Raw genomic sequence first — 21,555 nt, 5'->3', positions numbered from 1 at the left:
CATAATATAAACCATATGGATTCATTTTTTTTTTTTTTAAAAATTTTTTTTGAAAAATCTAAATTAAAAAAATATTATTTGATTATTATAAACTATTTTTTATGTTTATTATATTATTTATTATTGAATATAATAATAAAAAAAAAGATATTTTATTTGGTTATCTATTATTACAATAAAAGTTATTTTTTTATTTAACAATTTTATTTTATTATTATTATATTATTATATTTATATTTATTTATATTTATATTTTATGTATATATACTATTCTATTTATATGTTATTTATATATACTTTATATTAACACACTTGTTTTATATGATTAAATGTGTTAAAAAAAAAAAAAATAATAAAAATTAAATAAAATAATTAAAACAAATATAAATATAAAAAAAAAAGTAATAAAACGAAAAAATAAAATTAAAAATTATAAAAAAAAGGATTTAATTAAATCAAAGTTGCAATGGGAATTGAATTAAATTAATTTTTTAAAATTTATTTTTATTTTTTTTATAAATTTGTAAATAAAAAAATTTTGAAAAAAATTTTTAAAAAAAATTTAAAAAAAATTTTAAAAAAAAAAAAAAAAAATTAAAAAATAAAATTTAAAAAAAATTCAAAAAAAACAAAATTTTTAACTGTCATTGTATGATAATATATAAACATAATTATTTTGAGAAAAATGGTTTTATTTGTTCCTAATATATAATTTTTAAATAATCAGTTTTTTACTATTACAACCTATTTTTTAATTTTTTTTGAATAAATAAAATAAAATAAATTAATAAAATAAATAAATAAATAAATAAATAAATAAATAAATAAATAAATAAAAAAAATAAATAAATAAATAATAAATAAATAAATAAATTGGTACTATTTCTTTAGTTTAACTACAATGCACGCTAGCTGATTTTTTATCAATTTTAATTATAACATAGTGATTCAGGATGAATGAACATAATTTAAAATATAACTTTATCACAAGCAGGAGAATGTTCAATAAATTATTAAAAGTAATATTTTATAGAAATAGGGTTTTCCTAAATTATATTAAAATAATAAAAATTTATCTTGATCCGGATCATTAGTTGGTAATCACAATTTAAAATAGTTCCGAATTAGTATTTATTTACCCAGCTTTACAAAATCAATACCCATAAATATTTTAATGAGTGTTCATTTTAAGGGCACCCCAATACTTTGCAAATACACTATAAACCAATAACCCAAGGTAAATTTATGTCAAAACCAAAGCTTTGAAATAATTCAGAGAAAAGATTGATCAATCAATCCTGTGGGTTAGTATACTTTATAAAACCCGAATTTTATAAATTAAAAATTTATAGTTATTCAATATTTTTTTAATTTTTATTTTCTTATCACACTTATCACCGATTTTCTACAAATCTCAACTTAAAGAATTCAAAGAAGATTTATAATAGTATTCTTTAAATAAATATCAAAACAATAAATAAAATTATTTTCCAAAAAATTCAAAATAAAGATGACAAGATATTATTGCATGGGATTTTTTTAATGCCCATTTCGCCATAATTTTTTTTACGAATATAAAAACCAGAGAAAAAAAAAACTGAAAATTTGTGTTAAAAATATCTTTTCTATAATTTTTTCAATTTTTTATTGTGTGGAAAGGCTTTTTTACACCACGCCATTTCGAAACCCATCGCACATAAAGAATTCCTTTAAAATTTTTATTTTTATTTTATTTTTATTTTATTTTATAATAAATTTTTATCAATTTTTATAAATTTTTATAAAAAATGGATGTTTGAAATTCCTATTACTGGTGGAAAAAATTTATTTAAAAAATACATATATACACAATCTTTTATATTTAAGTTAAAAAAAAAATGAAGTTTTTAATTTTCTTTTTCATTTTTTTAATTTTTAATTTTAAATTTGTTCTTTCAATTGCACCACCCACAAATGAATATAATTGCTTAAAAAATATAGTTACAAAATATAAACTATCAACAGCTTTTGTACCAGATACTGCTGGTGTATATCCATTTTGTTCAATAGGTTCTGTGTCATGCTATACAAATGGAAGTATTTCAAGCTTAAGATTAAATTGGGAAGCAACCACAACCGTTTCCCCAACAGCTAGTGACTTTTCATGCTTCCCATATTTCACTTTCTTACAACTATACCAATTCACTATTTCAACAACACTTTTATATTCAAAAATTCAAAATTTAAATACTTTGGTTTTGGCAGGGTCAAAAGGTATAACAACCATTAATAGTCAATTGGCAATATACGATCAATTGTAAATATTAGTTTTTTATATAAAAATTATTTTAATAATTTATTAACACCAACTTTTTTTATTACAAATTTTAGTTCAATTTACTCACAAGATTTTAACAGTGTTATAAAAATGTCATATTTAAATGGATTGGGATATGTTACTTTAGGTGGTGGTAAAATAACTCTAGAGACTGATAGTGCTGCAGTTAAAACAACATTGAGAACATTTTTATTTTACACTATGAACATACCTGATATGACAGGTTATACAGATCTACAGTATATTCAATTTTCTTTAAATGATGGATGGAATACAGCATCAGCAGCAAATATTTCAAAAATCGATTGTGTTAGTCTTAGTTTAACTTTTCCATCAACTCCATCAATTTCTTTTCCAAAACCTAAAAGTAGTAGTAGATTTTTTTATTATACAATATCAGGAGCCACTCTTACCAAACCCTCAGCAATTATTGATTTATCAACTTATAGTTTTTTAAAAAATATTCAAATTTTAAATCCTGGACCCAATTTTCATCTCAATAATGATATTCCTTTTAAACTTTCACAAGGAACTGGTCTACGTTGGGTTGGTGGATCTCTTACTAAATTCCCAACACTTTCCCAATATTCATCCTCTCTAGAAATTTCTAGTTCCATAAATACACCTCTTCCAGACTACACAGGGTCAATTAAATATTTAGTTTTTTCAAACAATTTAATTACTGGTTCAGTTTCATCATCCTGGTGTAACACCCATTTAGTTGTAACAAATAATAAAATGGTTGGGTAGGTCTTTAATTATACTTTTATTAATATACAAATCTTTATTTTTATTTTTACTAATTTTTTAATTTTTCAATCTAGTACATTGCCAAGCTGTATATATTGTTACCTAAATGATTCATCAGTTTATAATGATTTTTCAGGAAATTCATTTACCAATTTAGTGAACAATCCAATATGTACAACATTTGCACCAAAAATTTCAATTGTTAAAGTAAATAACTTTCCATATATTTTTGTAACCGGTACCGATATTGGCTTAAAGCCAACCTCTTATTGGGTATTTAATAGTACACTTAAATGTGGTACTTGGAACGCAGTTTCTTCTTCAAATTATTCATGTTCCATACCATCATTGAGCAAAGTTGAATATTTTTGGATTAATTTCGTACAACCAAATAACAAAAACTATACATTCCCAGCAATATCAAAACAACCAACTCCAACATCAATTGTAATAAATTCAAACAAAGCCACAATAACAGGTACATTTTTTTCGAGCTATTTAAACTATGTTCCCCAATCAATTACTGTTGGAAGTGCTACTTGTTCCGTTACATCATCTTCTTTTTATGAAATTCAGTGTACAATGACAACAACACCCTCAAATACCCAATTAGTAACCTTGAATACAAACTCATTATCAAAAAAAGTTTATATCAAAACAACAAATGCACTTCTTAACAACAAACCATGCCCAAATGATTGTAATGGTAATTCCAGAGGTATTTGTGATTTATCAACAGGACAATGTGTTTGTAATTCTGGATTTGCTTTGAATGACTGTTCTGGATATACCTGTGCAGACCCAACCTGTTCGAATGGAGGAACTTGTAATCAAGTAGAAGGTAAATGTGTTTGTGACCCTTCACATCAAGGAGAAAATTGTAATTTAAATTTTATTCAATGTCAAATTAATGGTGGTAAAATTTGTTCAGGTGCTGGTACTTGTGCTAATCAAACTGGTAGGTAAAAGCTTTATTAAAATAAAAAAAAAAAAAACAGTTAGATTAATAATTTTAAATTTTAAAAGGAATTTGTACATGCAATACTGGAAGAACTTTAGCAGATTGCTCAGGCTATAAAGTAAATATTTAAACCAAATCAATTTTCTTTCTATTTTTAATGCTTTTTCTAATCCAAATTTTAATTTTTAAAGTGTGATTCTCAAAATAATTGTAATGGCAATGGTGTTTGTGATGAAACTAAAGGCAAATGTGAATGTTATAACAATTGGCAAGGTATAGATTGTGATACACCATACAAAGATTGTGTTGACCCAACTTGCTCTAACCATGGCATATGTTTTAATCAAACAGGTTAGTATTAATATTTTTACTCTCTGAAGTAATTTTTTTCAAAATTTAAATATTAATGTTTTTATAAATTTATAAAGGTACTTGTCAATGTAATAGCTCGTGGCAAGGTGAATTTTGTGAATTAGTTTTCAAGCCATGTCCCAACAATTGTAATAACCATGGTTTATGTAATGACCAAACAGGAAAATGCTCATGCTCCCCAGAATATCAAGGGTTAGAATGCCAATATCCCTATCTACCATGTGAAAATGATTGCTCAGGATTTGGGTTATGTGATAATAAAACATCAGTATGTACTTGTTTTGAAGGAAGATTGGGTGATAGCTGCGAACTAATACAATGCAAGGATCCACAGTGTTCAGAAAATGGAAATTGTGACTATAGTTTAGGTGTCTGCTCATGTAATACACCATTCTTTGGTGATACTTGCAGTTTATCTCAATGCTCCGACCCAAATTGCTCTGGAAACGGCCAATGTATCTATGATACTGGAGTTTGTGGATGTGATAATGGATGGAAAGGTAATATCTGTCACGAGCCAATCTGTTTAACAAATTGTTCTAATAATGGTATATGTATTCAACCAGAAAAGTGCCAGTGCATTGAAAATAGAATATTTGACGATTGTAGTGGTATTCAATGTCTAGATCCAACATGTGGTGGAAATGGTCAATGTAATCATGATATTGGTATCTGTGAATGTAAAATCGAGTTTACAGGTGAAAACTGTACCTTTTCAAATCACTATGCATCAAGTGTTGAAAGTGTGGGTGAGGCTGGTGGCCAAGTTACAATTTATGGCTTCTTTGGCGATGAACACAAAGATCCACTTATTAGAATTGGAACTCTAGAATGCGAAATAGTTAACATCACACATGAATCTATAATATGTAATATTGGGGCAGGAACTGGAATTAAAGATATCTTTATTAGTCAAAATAATATTGATTGGGAGGGTAAATCATTATTCCAATATATTAAAGACTATGACCAATCAAATGAATGTACATCAGCATGCAACCTGAACAATGGTAAATGTGTAAATGGAAAGTGTGAATGTTATACAGGTTTCAAATCTTTTGATTGTAACTCATTAAATGACACAAATATTGGAGGAGGTAATTTAGTTGAAAGTAAACCTTCAATAGATGGTGGTTCAGGTATAATTCAAAACGGTGCAGCTCAATATAATATCTTAGTTGTATCTTTAGTTGAAGTCGATATTGGTGGTAAACATATTATCAAACATAATCTCGAAAATAATTGGAAATTGAACAACAAATTATCAAACGGTAGCTTTTATTATTTCGAACAACAATTAACAGATTCAGATACAAAAATTTCAACCACATTGGAAATAATAACAAATGATAAAGTTATAGAGTTTGCAAATATAAAATTCCCAATAGAAAAGAATTCAATAAAAGTTTATGTAAACATTTCAAACTATCAATATAAGAGCACACTTAATACCCTACAACTACATTATAAATCAATAACTTCAAAATTAGAAGACAGTAGTGAATGCAACCAAAATTCAAAAGAAATAAATATTAAAACCAATGACATAGAAAATAGCCAAGAAAAAGGATCAATTAATCACCAGAGTTATGTTACAATCGAAAATCAAAATAAACTCCTATATGGACGTTTTATAGATAGGGTTATAAGTAATGGAAGACCAACATTTGCTACTACATCAATTATTGAAAAGGATTCAAAATCTATTACAATTTCAATGAATCTACCACACTGTAATGAATGCCTAATAGATCCCGGTAACTATCAATATTTTTGAAATTATTTTTATTTTGCTATAATTTTTTATTAACATTTCATTTTTATAGATTTTTCAGTGTTAATATCACCAAATTTTGTTGATTCATGTAATAATAATTCCAAAAACAACTATATAATCCCTGTAGCCGTTGCTATACCTGTTGCTGGTGTTTCCGCTATTTCAGCAGCTTCCATTTTCTTTTATAAAAGAAGAATTAAAAACTTAGAAATGAAAAACATCTCAAAAAAACTAAATGAATTAAAAAATAAATAAAGCTAACCTAAAAGATGTTAAATACTTTAAAATAATTTAAAAATATTTTTTTTTCATCAGTTTTCTTTCTATAAAAAGTGAAAAATATTCAAATAAAAGTTAATTTATAAATTTTTTTCCAAAAAAAAAAAGAAAAAGAAATAACCTATATTTTATAATAAACAAATTATAATAAAAAAATATCTTTTTAAAAAAAAAGAAAAACAAATAATAATATTTTATTATTTGTGTAAAAAAAAAAGATTATTACACAAATACAAAAACCAACTTATTTTAGCCTAATTTTTTTATTTTTTTATTTATTTTTTATATCCTTCTATAACATCCTCTTGAAAAATAAGCATTCTGGAATGATCATAAACCGAGATTATTTCTTTAAAAAATTTTAAAAAAAATCCTGGTAAAAAGATATTTTTTATAATTTGATGTCAAATTTTTAGGATTTTCCATAAGGGTAAAAATTAAAAATAAAGATCAAAAAACTGGTTAAAAAAAATAAAATTTAAAGTAAATAAAAAAAGTATAAATAAAAATAACCTTTTTAAGTATTAAAAAATAAAAATAAAAACAAATAATAAATATTATAAACAATATATATTTTATTAATTTTATTAATTCTTCTTATTTAAAATGAAACTATTACTATCTTTAATTTTAATTTTTGCTTTATCGACTTCTTTCATCAATGCTTTCAAGATGCCACCCAAAGGCATTAAAGAAATTGATTGTGCTGCCAAAATTTCAAGTTTAAGTGGATATAACACTTTGTTTGATGTAGTATCAGCAAATGGAGTGTATCAAAATGGGGACCAAGAAGGACAAGCTTCAATTTATGAATCTGGTTATATCTCTGTCGACTATGCTAATCAACAGGTATATGTAGCATTTGGTCTTAATATCGATGGTAATGATGTCGTAGGCAAAACTTGGTTATTTTCAAAAAATGTAATTATAAAAATTTTTAAATTTAAAAAAAAACTATATTCTAATATTTTTTTAAAATAGCAAACCCAATATGTGGTACTTGATTACCAAACTTGTATTAAAGTTCCATATACTTCAGTAACTCCTATTACAAATGAATTTACCAAAGTTGGTGAAATTAATCTTGGTATGATTAATACCCAAATCCTCCAACCAACAATCTCAGACTCATCAACAATTCAAGAAATGTTTGTCGAAACTGAATATTGTTCACCATTAACTTCCAGAATTGTAAATGCCCCAAATAAAACACCTGGTTTTACATCAATGAATTTTTACAATTACCAAAACACTGTTTCCCCAGCAGATTTTGTGTTGCCAACTGAATGTTCAGATTTAAACTCCATCTCATAAGTTAATTAAATCATACCCAAAATTCATAAATCAATTGTTTTAAATAACAAGTAAATATTAATATTTTATATTTTTTAAATTAAAACTCATTGAGCTACTTGCAAAATAGAAGAAATGAATAATTTTTATGTGGTAATTATCTCACTCATTCAACAAGACGACATGGAGCTTATACATCTTCAAAGCGAAACTACCGGTACATCTGGAAAGCTACCGAACATTATTATTGATGAATTTCAAATAAAGCTAGAGAAACTAAACGAGACATGAAGCTCAGACATCAGAGTGAAACTACAACTGGAAAGTTACCTAACAATGTTAATATAAAAAAAAATAAAAAAATTAATAATTAAATAAACAAAATGAATTAAAATTGGTTTTAACCTTTACTCTAACCATTCACTTTGAAAAAAATTCGTGGCTAACGATTAAAACAAAAAGAATAAAATACATACCAGAACTAATGTTGTTGATTTAAAACTACAATAAAAATAATAATATTTGAATGAAAAAAATATATTATAGTTTATAGAAAAAAATTTTTATATTAATAATATGTTAATGAATTAACTAACCTTTACATTGTAGTTAGATCTGATTTTATAAAATAAATAAAATATTAAAAAAAAAAAAAAAAAAGATAAATTAAAATAAATCCAAATTTATTGTTAGCTTATAATTTAAAAAATACAAACATTAGTTTTTAAAAAATTAAAAACAGGTGCTATTTTAAAGAAAAAAAAATTGATTAGATAAGGTTTAATATTGTTTAAAAATTGAAATTAGAAATTAATTATTAAATAAAAACCTTTGATTTTGTAATTATTGTAAATAGTCTTTTTACATATAAATATAGAAAATGAAAATAAATTTTGAAGTCTTTTACCATATTAAATTAATATGGGAAATGAAAATATTTTGAAGTCTTTTAAATTATTAAATTAATGTGAGAAATTAAAATATTTTTAAGTCTTTTACCATAGAAAAAATTCAATTTTTCTAATAAAATTTATAAGTCTTTTACCATATAAAATTAATATGGAAAAAGACAGAAAAAAAAATAAATAAGTTATTCCAATTTTGGTAAAAAGAGAAAAAAATTATGTCTTTCGAATAAATTAATTTTTTACATTTAAAAAAAAATAAAAATAAGTTATTCCAATTTTGGTAAAAAAAGAAAAAAATTATGTCTTTCGATTAATTTTAAAAAAAAAATTCATATTTTGGAAAAAATAAAAAAAAAAAAATTCGAAAAAAAGCAATATGTCGAGTTTTTAGATTTCGAAATAGTCTAACATAAAAAAAATTACCTTTTTTTTATTGTATTTTGAAATTTCTGGGGGTGTAATTACAAATTTTTCGGCCAGAGCTAGGTTTTGTTCTTGTGAGTGTTGTGAGACTTTTTGGTAATGTTCCGGGTGAAACTACTTGGTCAAAATCACGACCGAATGTGAGTGTTCTGAGACTATTTGGTAATGTTCCGGGTGAAACTACTTGGTTAAAATAATCACCGAATGCGAGTGTTGTGAGATTATTTGGTAATGTGCCGGGTGTAACTACTTGGTTAAATTTAGCACTGAATGTGAGTGTTCTGAGACTATTTGGTAATGTTCCGGGTGTAACTACTTGGTTAAATTTAAAACCGAATGTGAGTGTTGTGAGACTATTTGGTAATGCACCGGGTAGAACTACTTGGTTAAAATCACAACCGAATGTGAGTGTTGTGAGACTATTTGGTAATGTTCCGGGTAGAACTACTTGGTTAAAATCACGACCGAATGTGAGTGTTGTGAGACTATTTGGTAATGTTCCGGGTGAAACTACTTGGTTAAATTTAACACCGAATGTGAGTGTTGTGAGACTATTTGGTAATGCACCGGGTAGAACTACTTGGTTAAAATCACGACCGAATGTGAGTGTTGTGAGACTATTTGGTAATGTGCCGGGTGAAAATAATTGGTTAAATTGATGACCGAATGTGAGTGTTCTGAGACTATTTGGCAATGTTCCGGGTGAAACTACTTGGTCAAAATAATCACCGAATGTGAGTGTTGCGAGATTATTTGGTAATGTTTCGGGTGAAACTACTTGGTTAAATTTAACACGGAATGTGAGTGTTGTGAGACTATTTGGTAATGTTCCGGGTAGAACTACTTGGTTAAAATCATAACCGAATGTGAGTGTTGTGAGACTATTTGGTAATGTTCCGGGTGAAACTACTTGGTCAAAATCACGACCGAATGTGAGTGTTGTGAGACTATTTGGTAATGCACCGGGTAGAACTACTTGGTTAAAATCACAAGCGAATGTGAGTGTTGTGAGACTATTTGGTAATGTGCCGGGTGAGACTACTTGGTTAAATTTAAAACCGAATGTGAGTGTTGTGAGACTATTTGGTAATGTGCCGGGTGAAACTACTTGGTTAAATTTAAAACCGAATGTGAGTGTTGTGAGACTATTTGGTAATGAACCGGGTGAAACTACTTGGTTAAAATCACTACTGAATGTGAGTGTTGTGAGACTATTTGGTAATGTTCCGGGTGAAACTACTTGGTTAAATTTAACACCGAATCTGAGTGCACCGAATGTGAGTGTTGTGAGACTATTTGGTAATGTTCCGGGTGAAACTACTTGGTTAAAATCACGACCGAATGTGAGTGTTCTGAGACTATTTGGTAATGTTCCGGGTGAAACTACTTGGTCAAAATAATCACCGAATGTGAGTGTTGTGAGATTATTTGGTAATGAACCGGGTAGAACCACTTGGTCAAAATAATCACCGAATGTGAGTGTTGTGAGACTATTTGGTAATGAACCGGGTAGAACTACTTGGTCAAAATCATCACCGAATGTGAGTGTTGTGAGACTATTTGGTAATGAACCGGGTGAAACTACTTGGTTAAAATCACTACTGAATGTGAGTGTTGTGAGACTATTTGGTAATGTGCCGGGTAGAATTGATTTGTTAAGTGGATGACCGAGTCTGAGTGTTGTGAGACTATTTGGTATTGTGTACAAATATAAATTTGTCAAAAAAGGTGGAAATTTATTTTTTTTTGGTAGTGGATCATCACACCACTTAAGTGATGTTATATATGATTTATCTTTAAACTGACGATAGCTTGATTTATCAAGATCTACAACCCTATGTTCAATAAACTTTAAAATATGTTTATGAATTTCTTTTCTTAAAACAATATTATTCCAAACTTTATACAAATATCTATAATAATAATTTAAGAGAAAACACCAATTAATATGCTTTTAATTAATATACTATATTATATTTATATTTATTGTATTTTTTGTACTTACCTATCACTAATGTTACTACTGTTTTTTAACTCTTCGCTTATAGGAAATTTTCCTGGGAAAGCAATTATTATGCCCAGAAGCTCATCCATTGTTTATATGAAAACATAAATAAAAAAAAAAATTTTAAAATAAATATTTATCAAAATTTTAAAAAAATTTTCCCAAAATAAATTAGAAAATTTTAAAATTTTTTTTGTTGCAAAAACGTTGTTATTGATAAATAATGAAGGGCGAGTTATAATTTTGAGTGTGATTTTTTATAAAGATATATTATTGAAACCACTTTTGATATAATTTTTGTATTATAAAAAATGAAAATTAATTTTATTTTTTTATTTTTTTTTTATTCATTTATAAATTTGGGAATGATTATTTGTCTGAAGATATAATTTATAGAAACAAGATTTATTATATAAAAATTATTTAAATTTATTCTATACAATTATAAATATCACAAGAAGGTCTCCAATCCGAAAATCACAATATTAAATCAGAGATTACAATTTTTCAAGAAAATTCATTAAACAATCTTTCAACACTGGTAATGATACTTCAGTTGGTAGATCAGAAGTTTTACCAGGTTCTCATACAAATAAAGGGGACCCATCAGCAAAACGATGAATGCAAAGAGAAATCAGAATAAATAAAACTTTAAAAAAGAATTCCAAAAAAAGAAAAAGCATCAAATTTATCAAAATCCATTGTTCGGAGTTCAAATGCAAATTGTTCATGAGTCATCATATTGAATACTTTAGAAGTTATCAAAGTAATAATTTTTTCCTTTTTTTTTCAAAATCCCAAATTCCTAAAATAAAAATAAACCAAATATTAAAAAATGTAAAAAAATTAATTTATAATATTTATAATTGAAGAGAATCTTTTTAATCTTCTTTTAATCTATATCTATATATAAGAATTAGAGTTCTAAAATTATCGTTATCTCCATTTTTACCGATTATCGTTATCGTGTTCATTATCCATTTTTTAAAAAAAATATTATCTCTTTTTTATCTTTATTTGAAAAAAAATTATTCATTTTTATCCAATAGATCCAAAATAACAGTTCAAATACGCAAATCAATATTTTTAAAAAAAAAAATATATAAATCATATTATAAAATCATATTTTTATTTAAAAAAAACGTAATAATTCCAAAAGTTGTTTTTATTTTTTTGTTATCACCATAGAATTATTTTTTACTATTATTTTTTTTTTATAATAATTTTTTTTTTTTTTTTTTTTTTTTTAAAAAATCTTACTTAATAATATAATTTATATTATTAGTGTAAGAGACGGTGTTTTATTAAATAAAATTTTTAAATGGTATGTGAGAGGATTTGTATTGTTATAGGTATTTGATTGGGAAATTGATCAAAGTGGTTTCTGGTAATTTATAAAAGGTTGATATTTTAGATCTAATGGTTTGGATATGGTTTGAATTTATTTGCTTATCTACTTTTAGGAAGTTGTTGTAGTTTGATTGGATCGTTCTTGCATATTCTAGTGAGGCGAGTTTGGTCCATTTGTGTTGGATGTCATTATAGTTTAATGATTTAGCAATTGCATTTGGGTTAATCTCTTTGTTAAATAGTTTGGTGCATACCCAAATCCAGACCTGGTGGAAGATAATTGAAATCATATTTCTGTAGGTCGGTGTTCTATCAAGATCGAAATCGAGATCTCTATAGCACCATCGGAATGGTTCATCTTGAGGGTGTATATGGTAGTCGTATTCGCTGCCACCATAGAATTTATCAAGTTTGGATTGAGGTGTCTTTCGGTAAATCAATGTGTTGGTACTTTTATTATAATTCCATCTGCTATCTTTACCAGTACTTTCATATAGGTATTCTTTTAGTGAATTTATATTAATATATTCTCGAGTTGAATTACAGAATAATAGTAGATGGCCATAAGGGTCATTGTTCATGGGTATATTACACATTGGGCATGTTCTTTTATGTAGAAGATTTATTGGTAGGCATCTTGCTTGGAATCTGAAAAGTGTATTTCTACCTTTCGGATCTTTGAGTTTTAATATATTATTGAATAATTGATCGTAACGGTATCCTCTAATATCCAGGGTAATTTGAAAGCATGTTTTTGGAATTTTTTCTGGTAGTTTCAATATATTTAGATATATATCTTTTAGCTTTATACCATTATTGTTTGTATCAATAATCGGATAAAGGTTGTTTGAGTGATTTCCAAAGTATTGTTTCCAGTGTTTCATAAATGAATATAAGAGTGAAGAAGTGTAGTTGTTTCGGTTGATTTGGAATTCCCAGCTGTTTTGATAAGCTGATTCGTAGGAGCCTATTTTTTTATAAACTAGAAATCTATTGAATAACCAAATTTTTTGAGCAATTTGTCTTTTTTTAATATCCCAGAGGTTCCAACCTCCTTTTTCCATTGGAAAGAGTGATCTTTGGTTTGACATTAAGGATACTGTATTTTTTCCTCCAATTGAGAAACCACCTGAGCTTTTAACGTTAGGGGCTGATAGAAACCAAATAACAAGTTTATCGATTTCTTTCATTTCTTGGTCATTAAAGTCTTCTATATATTGATGATATATAAGTTTGGATAGTGCAAATGACTTGAGTATGTTGATTTTCGTTTTGATTGTTGCGCCTGTTGATTTCCATAATACAAGGGATGCGCGGATGCTTTTGAGGATTTCGGGTAATTTACGTACTATACCTTGGCTATCAAAATAGTAGCCTAGGTATCGTTGAGGTGTGTTGGCAATAGGTATTGGTGATGAGTGGGTGCCACAGTCTCCTATAATGATTGAAGTAGATTTATCTATGTTAACTTTTGAGGAGGTTGCTCTGCAAAAGTCATCGAAATGTTTCAGTATTATAGTTTGTTCGTGGTAGTTAGAAGCAAAGGTAGAGGAATCGTCAGCAAAGCATTGCATTTTTTCTCTTTGATTTGTATTAAGGCACAGTGGTAGACCAGCAATATTCTTATCATTAATAATTGTTCGTGCAAGACATTCAAGTACCAAGATAAATAGGGTTGGAGATAAGGGATCGCCCTGTTTAACACCTCTTTCGATGGGGAAAGGATTAGTTTGATGTCCATTGACTTCTATTTTTGCACTTGAACCTGTTAGTAGTCCCATTATTAGATTTATAATATTGTTTGGAATTTGAATATGATGTAAGGTTCTTTTTATTGAATCGTGGGATATTGAATCGAAAGCTTTTTCGAAATCGTAGAATGTGATAATTCCTGGAATATTGAATTTTTTGAGGAAAGTAATGATGTTTTCCATTGTTATAATATGGTCAATAATGAATCTATCTTGTGTAAATCCTTTTTGGTTTCTATTGATAACTTTTGGTAGTATTTTTAAAAGTCTATTATTTAACACTTTGGCAAAAATTTTGTAAAGACTGTTGGTGAGTGTTATTGGTCTTCTATTTTTAATTAGAAGTGGATCTCCTTTTTTAGGAAGAGTGATAACTAGGCCTTGTTTAAAAGAATCTGAAATAGTTGAGGGATCTTTAAGAGCATCATTGAACGCTGACTTAAGTATTGGTATTAGATGTTTTTTATGTGTAATAAAAAAGGCGTTTGTTATACCGTCTGGTCCGGGGGATTTATGAGGATTTGATGATTTAATAGCATCGTTAATTTCTGAATCGGTGAATGGTGAGCCGAGATCAACCCATGATTCATCTTTTTTAATTATCCAATTTGCTAGTAATTTGTTGTGAGTTGTTGAGCAATCTTTTTTTTTTGAGTATAAGTGTTTAAAATATTTTAGGAATTCATTCTCAATTGCTTTTTGATTTTCTATTGTTGTTCCATTATCGTCTTTAATAGCTGTTATTTGGTTTTGCTTCGATCTCTTGTGGAGAATTGATGATAAGTATCTTGATGGTATTTCGCCTTGTGTGTATCTTGTTAGATCATTGTAGAATGTATTTTCAAGTTTCTTGGTTTCAATTATAGAGAAAAGAGTTGCTTCAGCTTCTTTTGCTAAATCTGGGTGGAGCATTAATTTTTTAAGATTGTTAATTTGAACTTGGGTTCTATTCAGGTATTCCATTTGGTGTCTTTTGTAAAAGACGATGATTTCCTTCATTAGATTTTCTAGGTTTTGGAATTTGAAGTTTGATTGATTGACTGGTATTGATATGGCTTTGAGGTGGGCTTTAAGTAGTGTGATAACACTGTGGGATTTAGCAACTAGGGGATTTAGTTTCCACCTTGGCTTTTTAGGAGCTGGTGAACAGTTGATTACGTTAATGGTAGTAGAGAGGATTTTATGATCGGAGTAAGATGTGTATCTAATCTCGAGGTTTTGGTTTGATGGGTTTATGAGTCTTTTGTCTATGTAGATTCTATCTAGTCGTTTGTCACCTGAACCATTTCTGTGTGAGAAAGTGTTTCTGGTTAGTTTGTAATCTATATCGTGCAGATTGTTGAGATTAACCAGAGACTCTATTAATAAGCTTAGGCTTTCTTCCTTCAGATTTTTATCGGGATGGTTTAGTACCTCTTTGTAATCGGCGCAATTGAAGTCGCCAATGATGATTTGTAGTGGTATCGAATTGTTAATGTTTGTGTTATTGTATAGGCTATTATAAAGGTCAAGCAGTTGGTCAGCAAATTCATTTCTTTGGTTCTTATCTGCTGGTGCGTATATTGCGAGTAGTCTTATAGTATTTGATGATATTGTTATATCTGCGATGGTAGCTCTACCAGTGATAATAGCTATTTGTTTGATACTAATTATGTTTGGGTTGTGATTGACGATGGCCACGCCGGTTCCCATTCCATTAACATTTGTTAGTGAACCTTTATGATCGTCGTGGAATTTCGAATAAACTGCGTTTAGTTCATTGAGAATTGTGATAGTTGGATGGTTTTTGTTGTTAGGTAATGTATTAACCACGTTTTCATTTTTTAAAGTGTATGTATCTTTGGTACCACAGCCACCGATATTCCACTGGTTGATTTGGAGTGTAACCATTTACTTTGTTTTGGGAGCAGGGAAAGTACTGCTTCTAGAACGAGTTGGTGGTAGATTTGGGATTGCGGTGGTAGTAGTGGTTTTTTTTGTTGGTTTTTGTTGTGACTCTTTATTGGCCTCAATTGGAGTTGACCCGATTGATATTTGTGGATTATTATTTTCAACTGATTTGGCGAAGTTAGCAATTGTTATTTGAGTCAATGGTGATTTGTTTTTGTTTTGGATTGAGGAAAAAGTTGGTGTTTTTGGTGAATCCATTGAATCGAGGGTAGCTCTAATTTTTGATTGAATTGGTGAGAAAATGGAGTCACCCAATGGAATATGATTTTTCTGGTCATCGATTGGATTTGCAATTGGGGCGGGTTTTTGTGTGTTTGATGTTGATGTTTGGACTGTATCCTTTAGTACGGCATTAGTGACATCTTTTGGTTTATTGTTGGTGGTGGGTTCTTTTGGGTGCTTTTGAGATTTCTCTCTGTGTAGTATTCTACTACTGCTTCTAACAGTGACTATAACATTTCTATAAGATATTCTGGATGAACTCATGTCTTCACCAATTACCATTTTAGTTATAGGGTCGTAGTTGTCTGGGTACATTATAAAGAAGTTTGTGTACTGTCCAAAGTGTTTAATATGATGGAGGGTTGGTTTCATGCCGCCTTCACTTGGATTAAGTATACCGTGCTCCGTTTGTTTGATGAGGTTTTCTTCATTTGTTTTTAAGGTGATTGTCATGATGTGATGATCGTGACAAGATAATCTGAAGTGGAGTTTGTGTTGGTACCTTAGGTCAATTAGTTTTGGTATTTTGTCCAATGATATATCAATTTTGATACTATCCTTGTTTTGACCTACGTTTGGGATTGTGCAACAGTCGCTTTCAACGATTAGTTTGATGATTTTGTCCTTGGTATCTTTTGGGATATCTTTTCCTAAGTAAAGTGATAGTCGATATAGGCCACCGTTTCTTTCACGCGAGGTGAGTTGATTTATTTTTTTGATTGATAAATCAACATTAGACAACAGTTCGTAAACGTGTTTCTTCGTTGCTGGGGTGTTGTGGTTGATGGGGCTGTTAAACTCATCATATATGGTTTCAGATGAGATAGATGATGAATCAGACATATCGGTAAAAGGCTGGAAATGCGGGATTGATCAGTGGTTTTTTGGATATAAGTGTAAAGTGTGGGGATAAGATGGAATAGCTGTAGATTGAGGGTTAATCTAAAAGGTTGTTAAAGATTGAAGATCTTTGGATATTAGATTGATGATGGTTTTTGGAGTGTTGTTTTTATTTCTTGGGAAGGTGTTTGGAGTTTGGAAAAGATGTGTTGTTGTTTATCTTTTCAAGATCTGTCGAATGGTGTAAAAATCAGCCTACAATTCGGTAGCTATAAAAAGTTCGATTTTATATGATGTTAACACTTGTCGAGGTTTTTTCGTTTTTATAATAATAGTATATTATTATAAATAGACCCAAAAAATAACTAGATTGCATCAACATTAGGTTTTCTTTTAAAAGTAAAGATAACTAAACGCAAATCACTTGGAAGAGATCCACAAAAAAATCAAAAAGATGCCGCGACCTGGAATCGAACCAGGGTCAAAGCAGCCACAATGCTATGTACTACCACTATACTATCACGGCAATTTTATGAAAATATCTAATAAAGTGCAATATGCACAACTAAGGAGTGAGGTGACCAACTTCAAAGAAAAAGGGAAATTTCTTAATTTATATTATTAATTTGAACTCCTACTTTATATGTTCAAACCTTATGGGGGTCATATACTACAAATATTAGAATATCCTATAGGTCACTTTTTTTAATTAAGCACGAATTTTCTGATCACCTCTCCTCTTCGTTGATCAAAGTGTATTTTATTTGTTTAGGTGTTATAAAACATTAGAGTATTAATAAAATTTAATAAAAATGGTTTTTTTTATTTATTTAATTCGAGCATTACTTCATTTAAATTTAATTTAGGATAATAATATGAGAATATATTATTTACAAGCCACAAAAAAACTGAATGCCCTCTAAACTTTTGAACAGTTTTTATAATAAATTCATAGTTTTTGTCTAGATATTTTCTAATAACTATGTTGTTGATGTTTGTTTGAATGTCTTTATTTTTTTTTATTGGTTCCCTGACATAGCATAGATTATCAGAATGATTAAAAGTGTTAATAAGATTGTTACCAATTGAAATAACTCTAAATAAAAAATTAGATGAATGTTAATGTTAGTATTTTAAAATGATTTATTAATTAGTTTGATTTATTTAACTTACAGATTTATAGGCATAGTATTGTTTTTAATTAAATATTGGTTAAATGCTATCATAACAACCTTTAACGATACTACATGATCGACTGTGTAACCTTCTTTTTTATTATTATAATCCAATAACTCGTTATTTGTAAATTCGCGCAAAACAATTAGATTTTCAAACTTTTTTTTTTTTAATATTGGAACCAATTGAAACCCTTCATTTTCACCCAATTCCCAATCACATCCTTCTTGAAATATAAATTCTTGATTTAAATTAATTGAGGATTTATCATCCATCTAATAGAATTTTTTAAAAAAAAATATTTAATAAAAAAAAATTGAAAAAAAATTTAAAAATTTAAAAAAAAAATTTTAAAAATGAAAAATAATAAACCGAAAGTATTTTAACAAAATTATTTTATGCTTTATAAAAAAGTATATAATAAAAATGTTTAAATACTGGAGCTAATTATTTATTAAATCAACTGAAATATTGTTATTATTAATCAATCATCATTATTATAATTTAAATATATATATAAATATTTTTTTTTTTAAAATTTTTAATTTTTTATTTAAATAATAAAGATTTGTCATGAGACCTACTAGCAGTTTAATCATTATAATAATTAACTGACAGTTAATCTCTTGTTACTTTTCTTCTTCCAATTATATAGCACCTACACGTCTATCTATAACACAGAATGCAAGCGACTCATGATATAATTGGTTTTGGAATAATTTTAAAAAATTATCCATAAATTTTTTTCAAAACAAAATAATTGATAAAAGATTATGGGAAAAAAAAAATTTGTAAAAAAAAAAAAAAAAAAAAAAAAAAAAAAAAAAAAAAATTAATTTAAATAAAAAATACTAAATATTATTCAATAAAATTGCAATTAAAGTAATGTATTAAAGGTTTTTTTTTTATTATAATTAAAAATACACGATTTATATGAAGGATTTTTAGGATCGAGTTTTAGGAAAAAGGGTCCGGAAAATTTAGGATCAATCCTAGTTTTAAACCTCGATCCTGAGCTATACTTTTCATATTTGTTTATGGTTCTTTTTCTACAAGTGTTTTTGGTAAAACCAAAGTGGTATTCTTCTGAAGATTTCATTTATTAGTTCATTTATTTCTCTGAAGAGTTCATTTACTCCTCTGAAGAGTTCATTTACTCCTCTGAAGAGCTCATTTACTCCTCTGAAGAGCTCATTTACTCCTCTGAAGAGTTCATTTACTCCTCTGAAGAGCTCATTTATTCCTCTGAAGAGTTCATTTATTCTTCTGAAGAGTTCATTTATTAGTTCATTTACTTCTCTGAAGAGTTCATTTACTCCTCTGAAGAGCTCATTTACTCCTCTGAAGAGCTCATTTACTCCTCTGAAGAGTTCATTTATTCTTCTGAAGAGTTCATTTCATCAAAACTTGAATCTTTATTCTCTCTTTACTTTCTTTATTACTTTCACCCCCTTCATCATATTCATTTTTTGGTTTGATTGGAGTAATTTTGCTGATATCTTCTGTTTATTTTGATCAATTGTTTTATTACATAAAAGCCAAACAATTCGGGTTCTTTACAGGTTATTCAAGACTCTTTTTGATTGTTTAAAATATTATAAAAGAAATAAATTGTATACCATAATCGATGTGTGTATTGTTGTGGTTGAACAACAAAAATAAAAAATTAAAAAAAAAAAATTTTTTATGAAAGAAATTTTTAAAAAAATAATTAAAAAAAATTTTTAAAAAAAAAAAAAATTAAAAAAAAAAAAATTAAAAAAAAAAAATTAAAAAAAAAAAAAATTAAAAAATTTTAAAAAAAAATTTAAAAAAAAAAAAATTAAAAAAAAAAAATAAATATTGGTCATCAAAATATTATTTTATTTAAATTATCACTTTCATTGGTGTCATCTTCATCTAATAAAATACTATAATGATTTTCATCGTGAATGTCACCCTACAATACTTGAATTACAGCTTCTGACGACATGTCATATAATGATCTTTTACCCACAAAAAAAGAAAAATCATTTCCTTTGTTCATCTTTTGAAAAAATTTTACCATCAATAATTTTTGAAATAATATTTTATTATTGTTTTTAGAATTATTTTTATTATTGTTTTTTAATGATTTTAAACTTTTTTGGTATGAATTTTTGGTAATATTTGAAAAATTTGATTTAGTTTTAATTCATCATATTCTTGATACATTCATTACTTTACCAAAACTTCTAAAACTTTTTGGAAATTTGATTTGCTTGTATAACTGACAACTCTTTCATTTTTTAATGATGCAACTCTTATAAAAAACTAATAATAATTATATTTTATTTAAAAAGTAAATTATTATATTTTTCACCAGAAGGTTTAGTATTGATGGTATTATTTTGAAATAAGTGAATCAATTATATCAGATGTATCAGCATATTTTGAATTAGGTAATTCTAAAATTATAACCGCAGTTTTATAGACCTAAATCATGATCTTTATCACTCAGTATCCAATCTATTTTTGATAGAGCAATAGTTAGATGTCACTTTTCAACCAGCTATACAAAAAACAGAAAAATTAATAGAGCAATATTAAAAAACAAATAGGACATTATACTCATAAAAAATACAAAAAAAATTATTAAATATTGTATTAAAAAAAATAAAAAATAAACTATAAATTATAAAAAAAACAAATAAAATAATTATAATCTTTATTTAATAAATATTTTTTATTTTATTTATAAATATATTACCAATTTATATAAAGATTAAAATTTATATAATAAAATAATTAATCTTTTTTTTTTTCAAATCTTTTTTTCAATGTAAAAGTTTACCTAGGTATTTTGGATATCAAACGAGAGAATATATTAAAATAAATATTATAAATCTAAATTTTAAATAAAATATAAGGTTAAAACTATTCTATAAAGTGAAATTCATTAAATATAAATTATAATTAATTATTAAGACAATTGTTTTTTTGTTGTTTTTTTTTTTTTATTTTTTTTTTTATGGGTTAAAATTTTTTAATTTTTTTAAAAAGACTATTCAAATTTTTGTATTTTTTTAATTAATTAAAAATTATAATTTTCATACCCCACACATTTTTTTCCAGAAAGAACTGGTTTTTTTTACAATAGCTCAACCTTAGAATTTTCATTCGTTTTTTTACCCTTGTACATTATTCCTTTTATTTTTTTTTC

At 26.8% G+C, this 21,555-nt stretch overlaps 6 protein-coding genes across 6 annotated transcripts; 3 read left to right on the top strand and 3 right to left on the bottom strand.

Annotated features, from left to right (window-relative positions):
* Positions 1–1,877: 1,877 nt before the first annotated feature.
* On the top strand, positions 1,878–6,432 carry DICPUDRAFT_82750 (uncharacterized protein; the record flags this gene model as incomplete). Its single annotated transcript, XM_003292069.1, has 7 exons — positions 1,878–2,296; positions 2,371–3,063; positions 3,142–4,025; positions 4,094–4,146; positions 4,220–4,379; positions 4,457–6,157; positions 6,227–6,432. 7 exons carry the CDS (start codon positions 1,878–1,880, stop codon positions 6,430–6,432), a joined length of 4,116 nt encoding a protein of 1,371 aa, XP_003292117.1.
* Positions 6,433–7,062: 630 nt separating this feature from the next.
* Positions 7,063–7,770, top strand: DICPUDRAFT_156799 (uncharacterized protein; the record flags this gene model as incomplete). Its single annotated transcript, XM_003292068.1, has 2 exons — positions 7,063–7,377; positions 7,438–7,770. The coding sequence occupies 2 exons, from the start codon at positions 7,063–7,065 to the stop codon at positions 7,768–7,770; spliced, it is 648 nt and encodes a 215-aa protein (XP_003292116.1).
* A 114-nt stretch (positions 7,771–7,884) lies between these two features.
* Positions 7,885–8,040, top strand: DICPUDRAFT_156798 (uncharacterized protein; the record flags this gene model as incomplete). Its single annotated transcript, XM_003292067.1, has 1 exon — positions 7,885–8,040. One exon carries the CDS (start codon positions 7,885–7,887, stop codon positions 8,038–8,040), a length of 156 nt encoding a protein of 51 aa, XP_003292115.1.
* Positions 8,041–8,665: 625 nt separating this feature from the next.
* On the bottom strand, positions 8,666–11,174 carry DICPUDRAFT_156797 (uncharacterized protein; the record flags this gene model as incomplete). The annotated part of the gene is made up of 3 exons (XM_003292060.1): positions 8,666–8,695; positions 9,199–10,993; positions 11,086–11,174. 3 exons carry the CDS (start codon positions 11,172–11,174, stop codon positions 8,666–8,668), a joined length of 1,914 nt encoding a protein of 637 aa, XP_003292108.1.
* Positions 11,175–16,076: 4,902 nt separating this feature from the next.
* Positions 16,077–16,673, bottom strand: DICPUDRAFT_82746 (uncharacterized protein; the record flags this gene model as incomplete). Its single annotated transcript, XM_003292059.1, has 1 exon — positions 16,077–16,673. One exon carries the CDS (start codon positions 16,671–16,673, stop codon positions 16,077–16,079), a length of 597 nt encoding a protein of 198 aa, XP_003292107.1.
* A 1,498-nt stretch (positions 16,674–18,171) lies between these two features.
* Positions 18,172–19,111, bottom strand: DICPUDRAFT_156793 (uncharacterized protein; the record flags this gene model as incomplete). Its single annotated transcript, XM_003292058.1, has 3 exons — positions 18,172–18,205; positions 18,372–18,649; positions 19,037–19,111. The coding sequence occupies 3 exons, from the start codon at positions 19,109–19,111 to the stop codon at positions 18,172–18,174; spliced, it is 387 nt and encodes a 128-aa protein (XP_003292106.1).
* Positions 19,112–21,555: the final 2,444 nt, after the last annotated feature.

This window comes from Dictyostelium purpureum, assembly GCF_000190715.1.
Source record: "Dictyostelium purpureum unplaced genomic scaffold DICPUscaffold_320, whole genome shotgun sequence".
NCBI lineage: Eukaryota > Evosea > Eumycetozoa > Dictyosteliales > Dictyosteliaceae > Dictyostelium > Dictyostelium purpureum.
The sequence above is the reverse complement of the archived record's forward strand: the minus strand, read 5'-3'. Positions and strand labels throughout refer to the sequence as shown.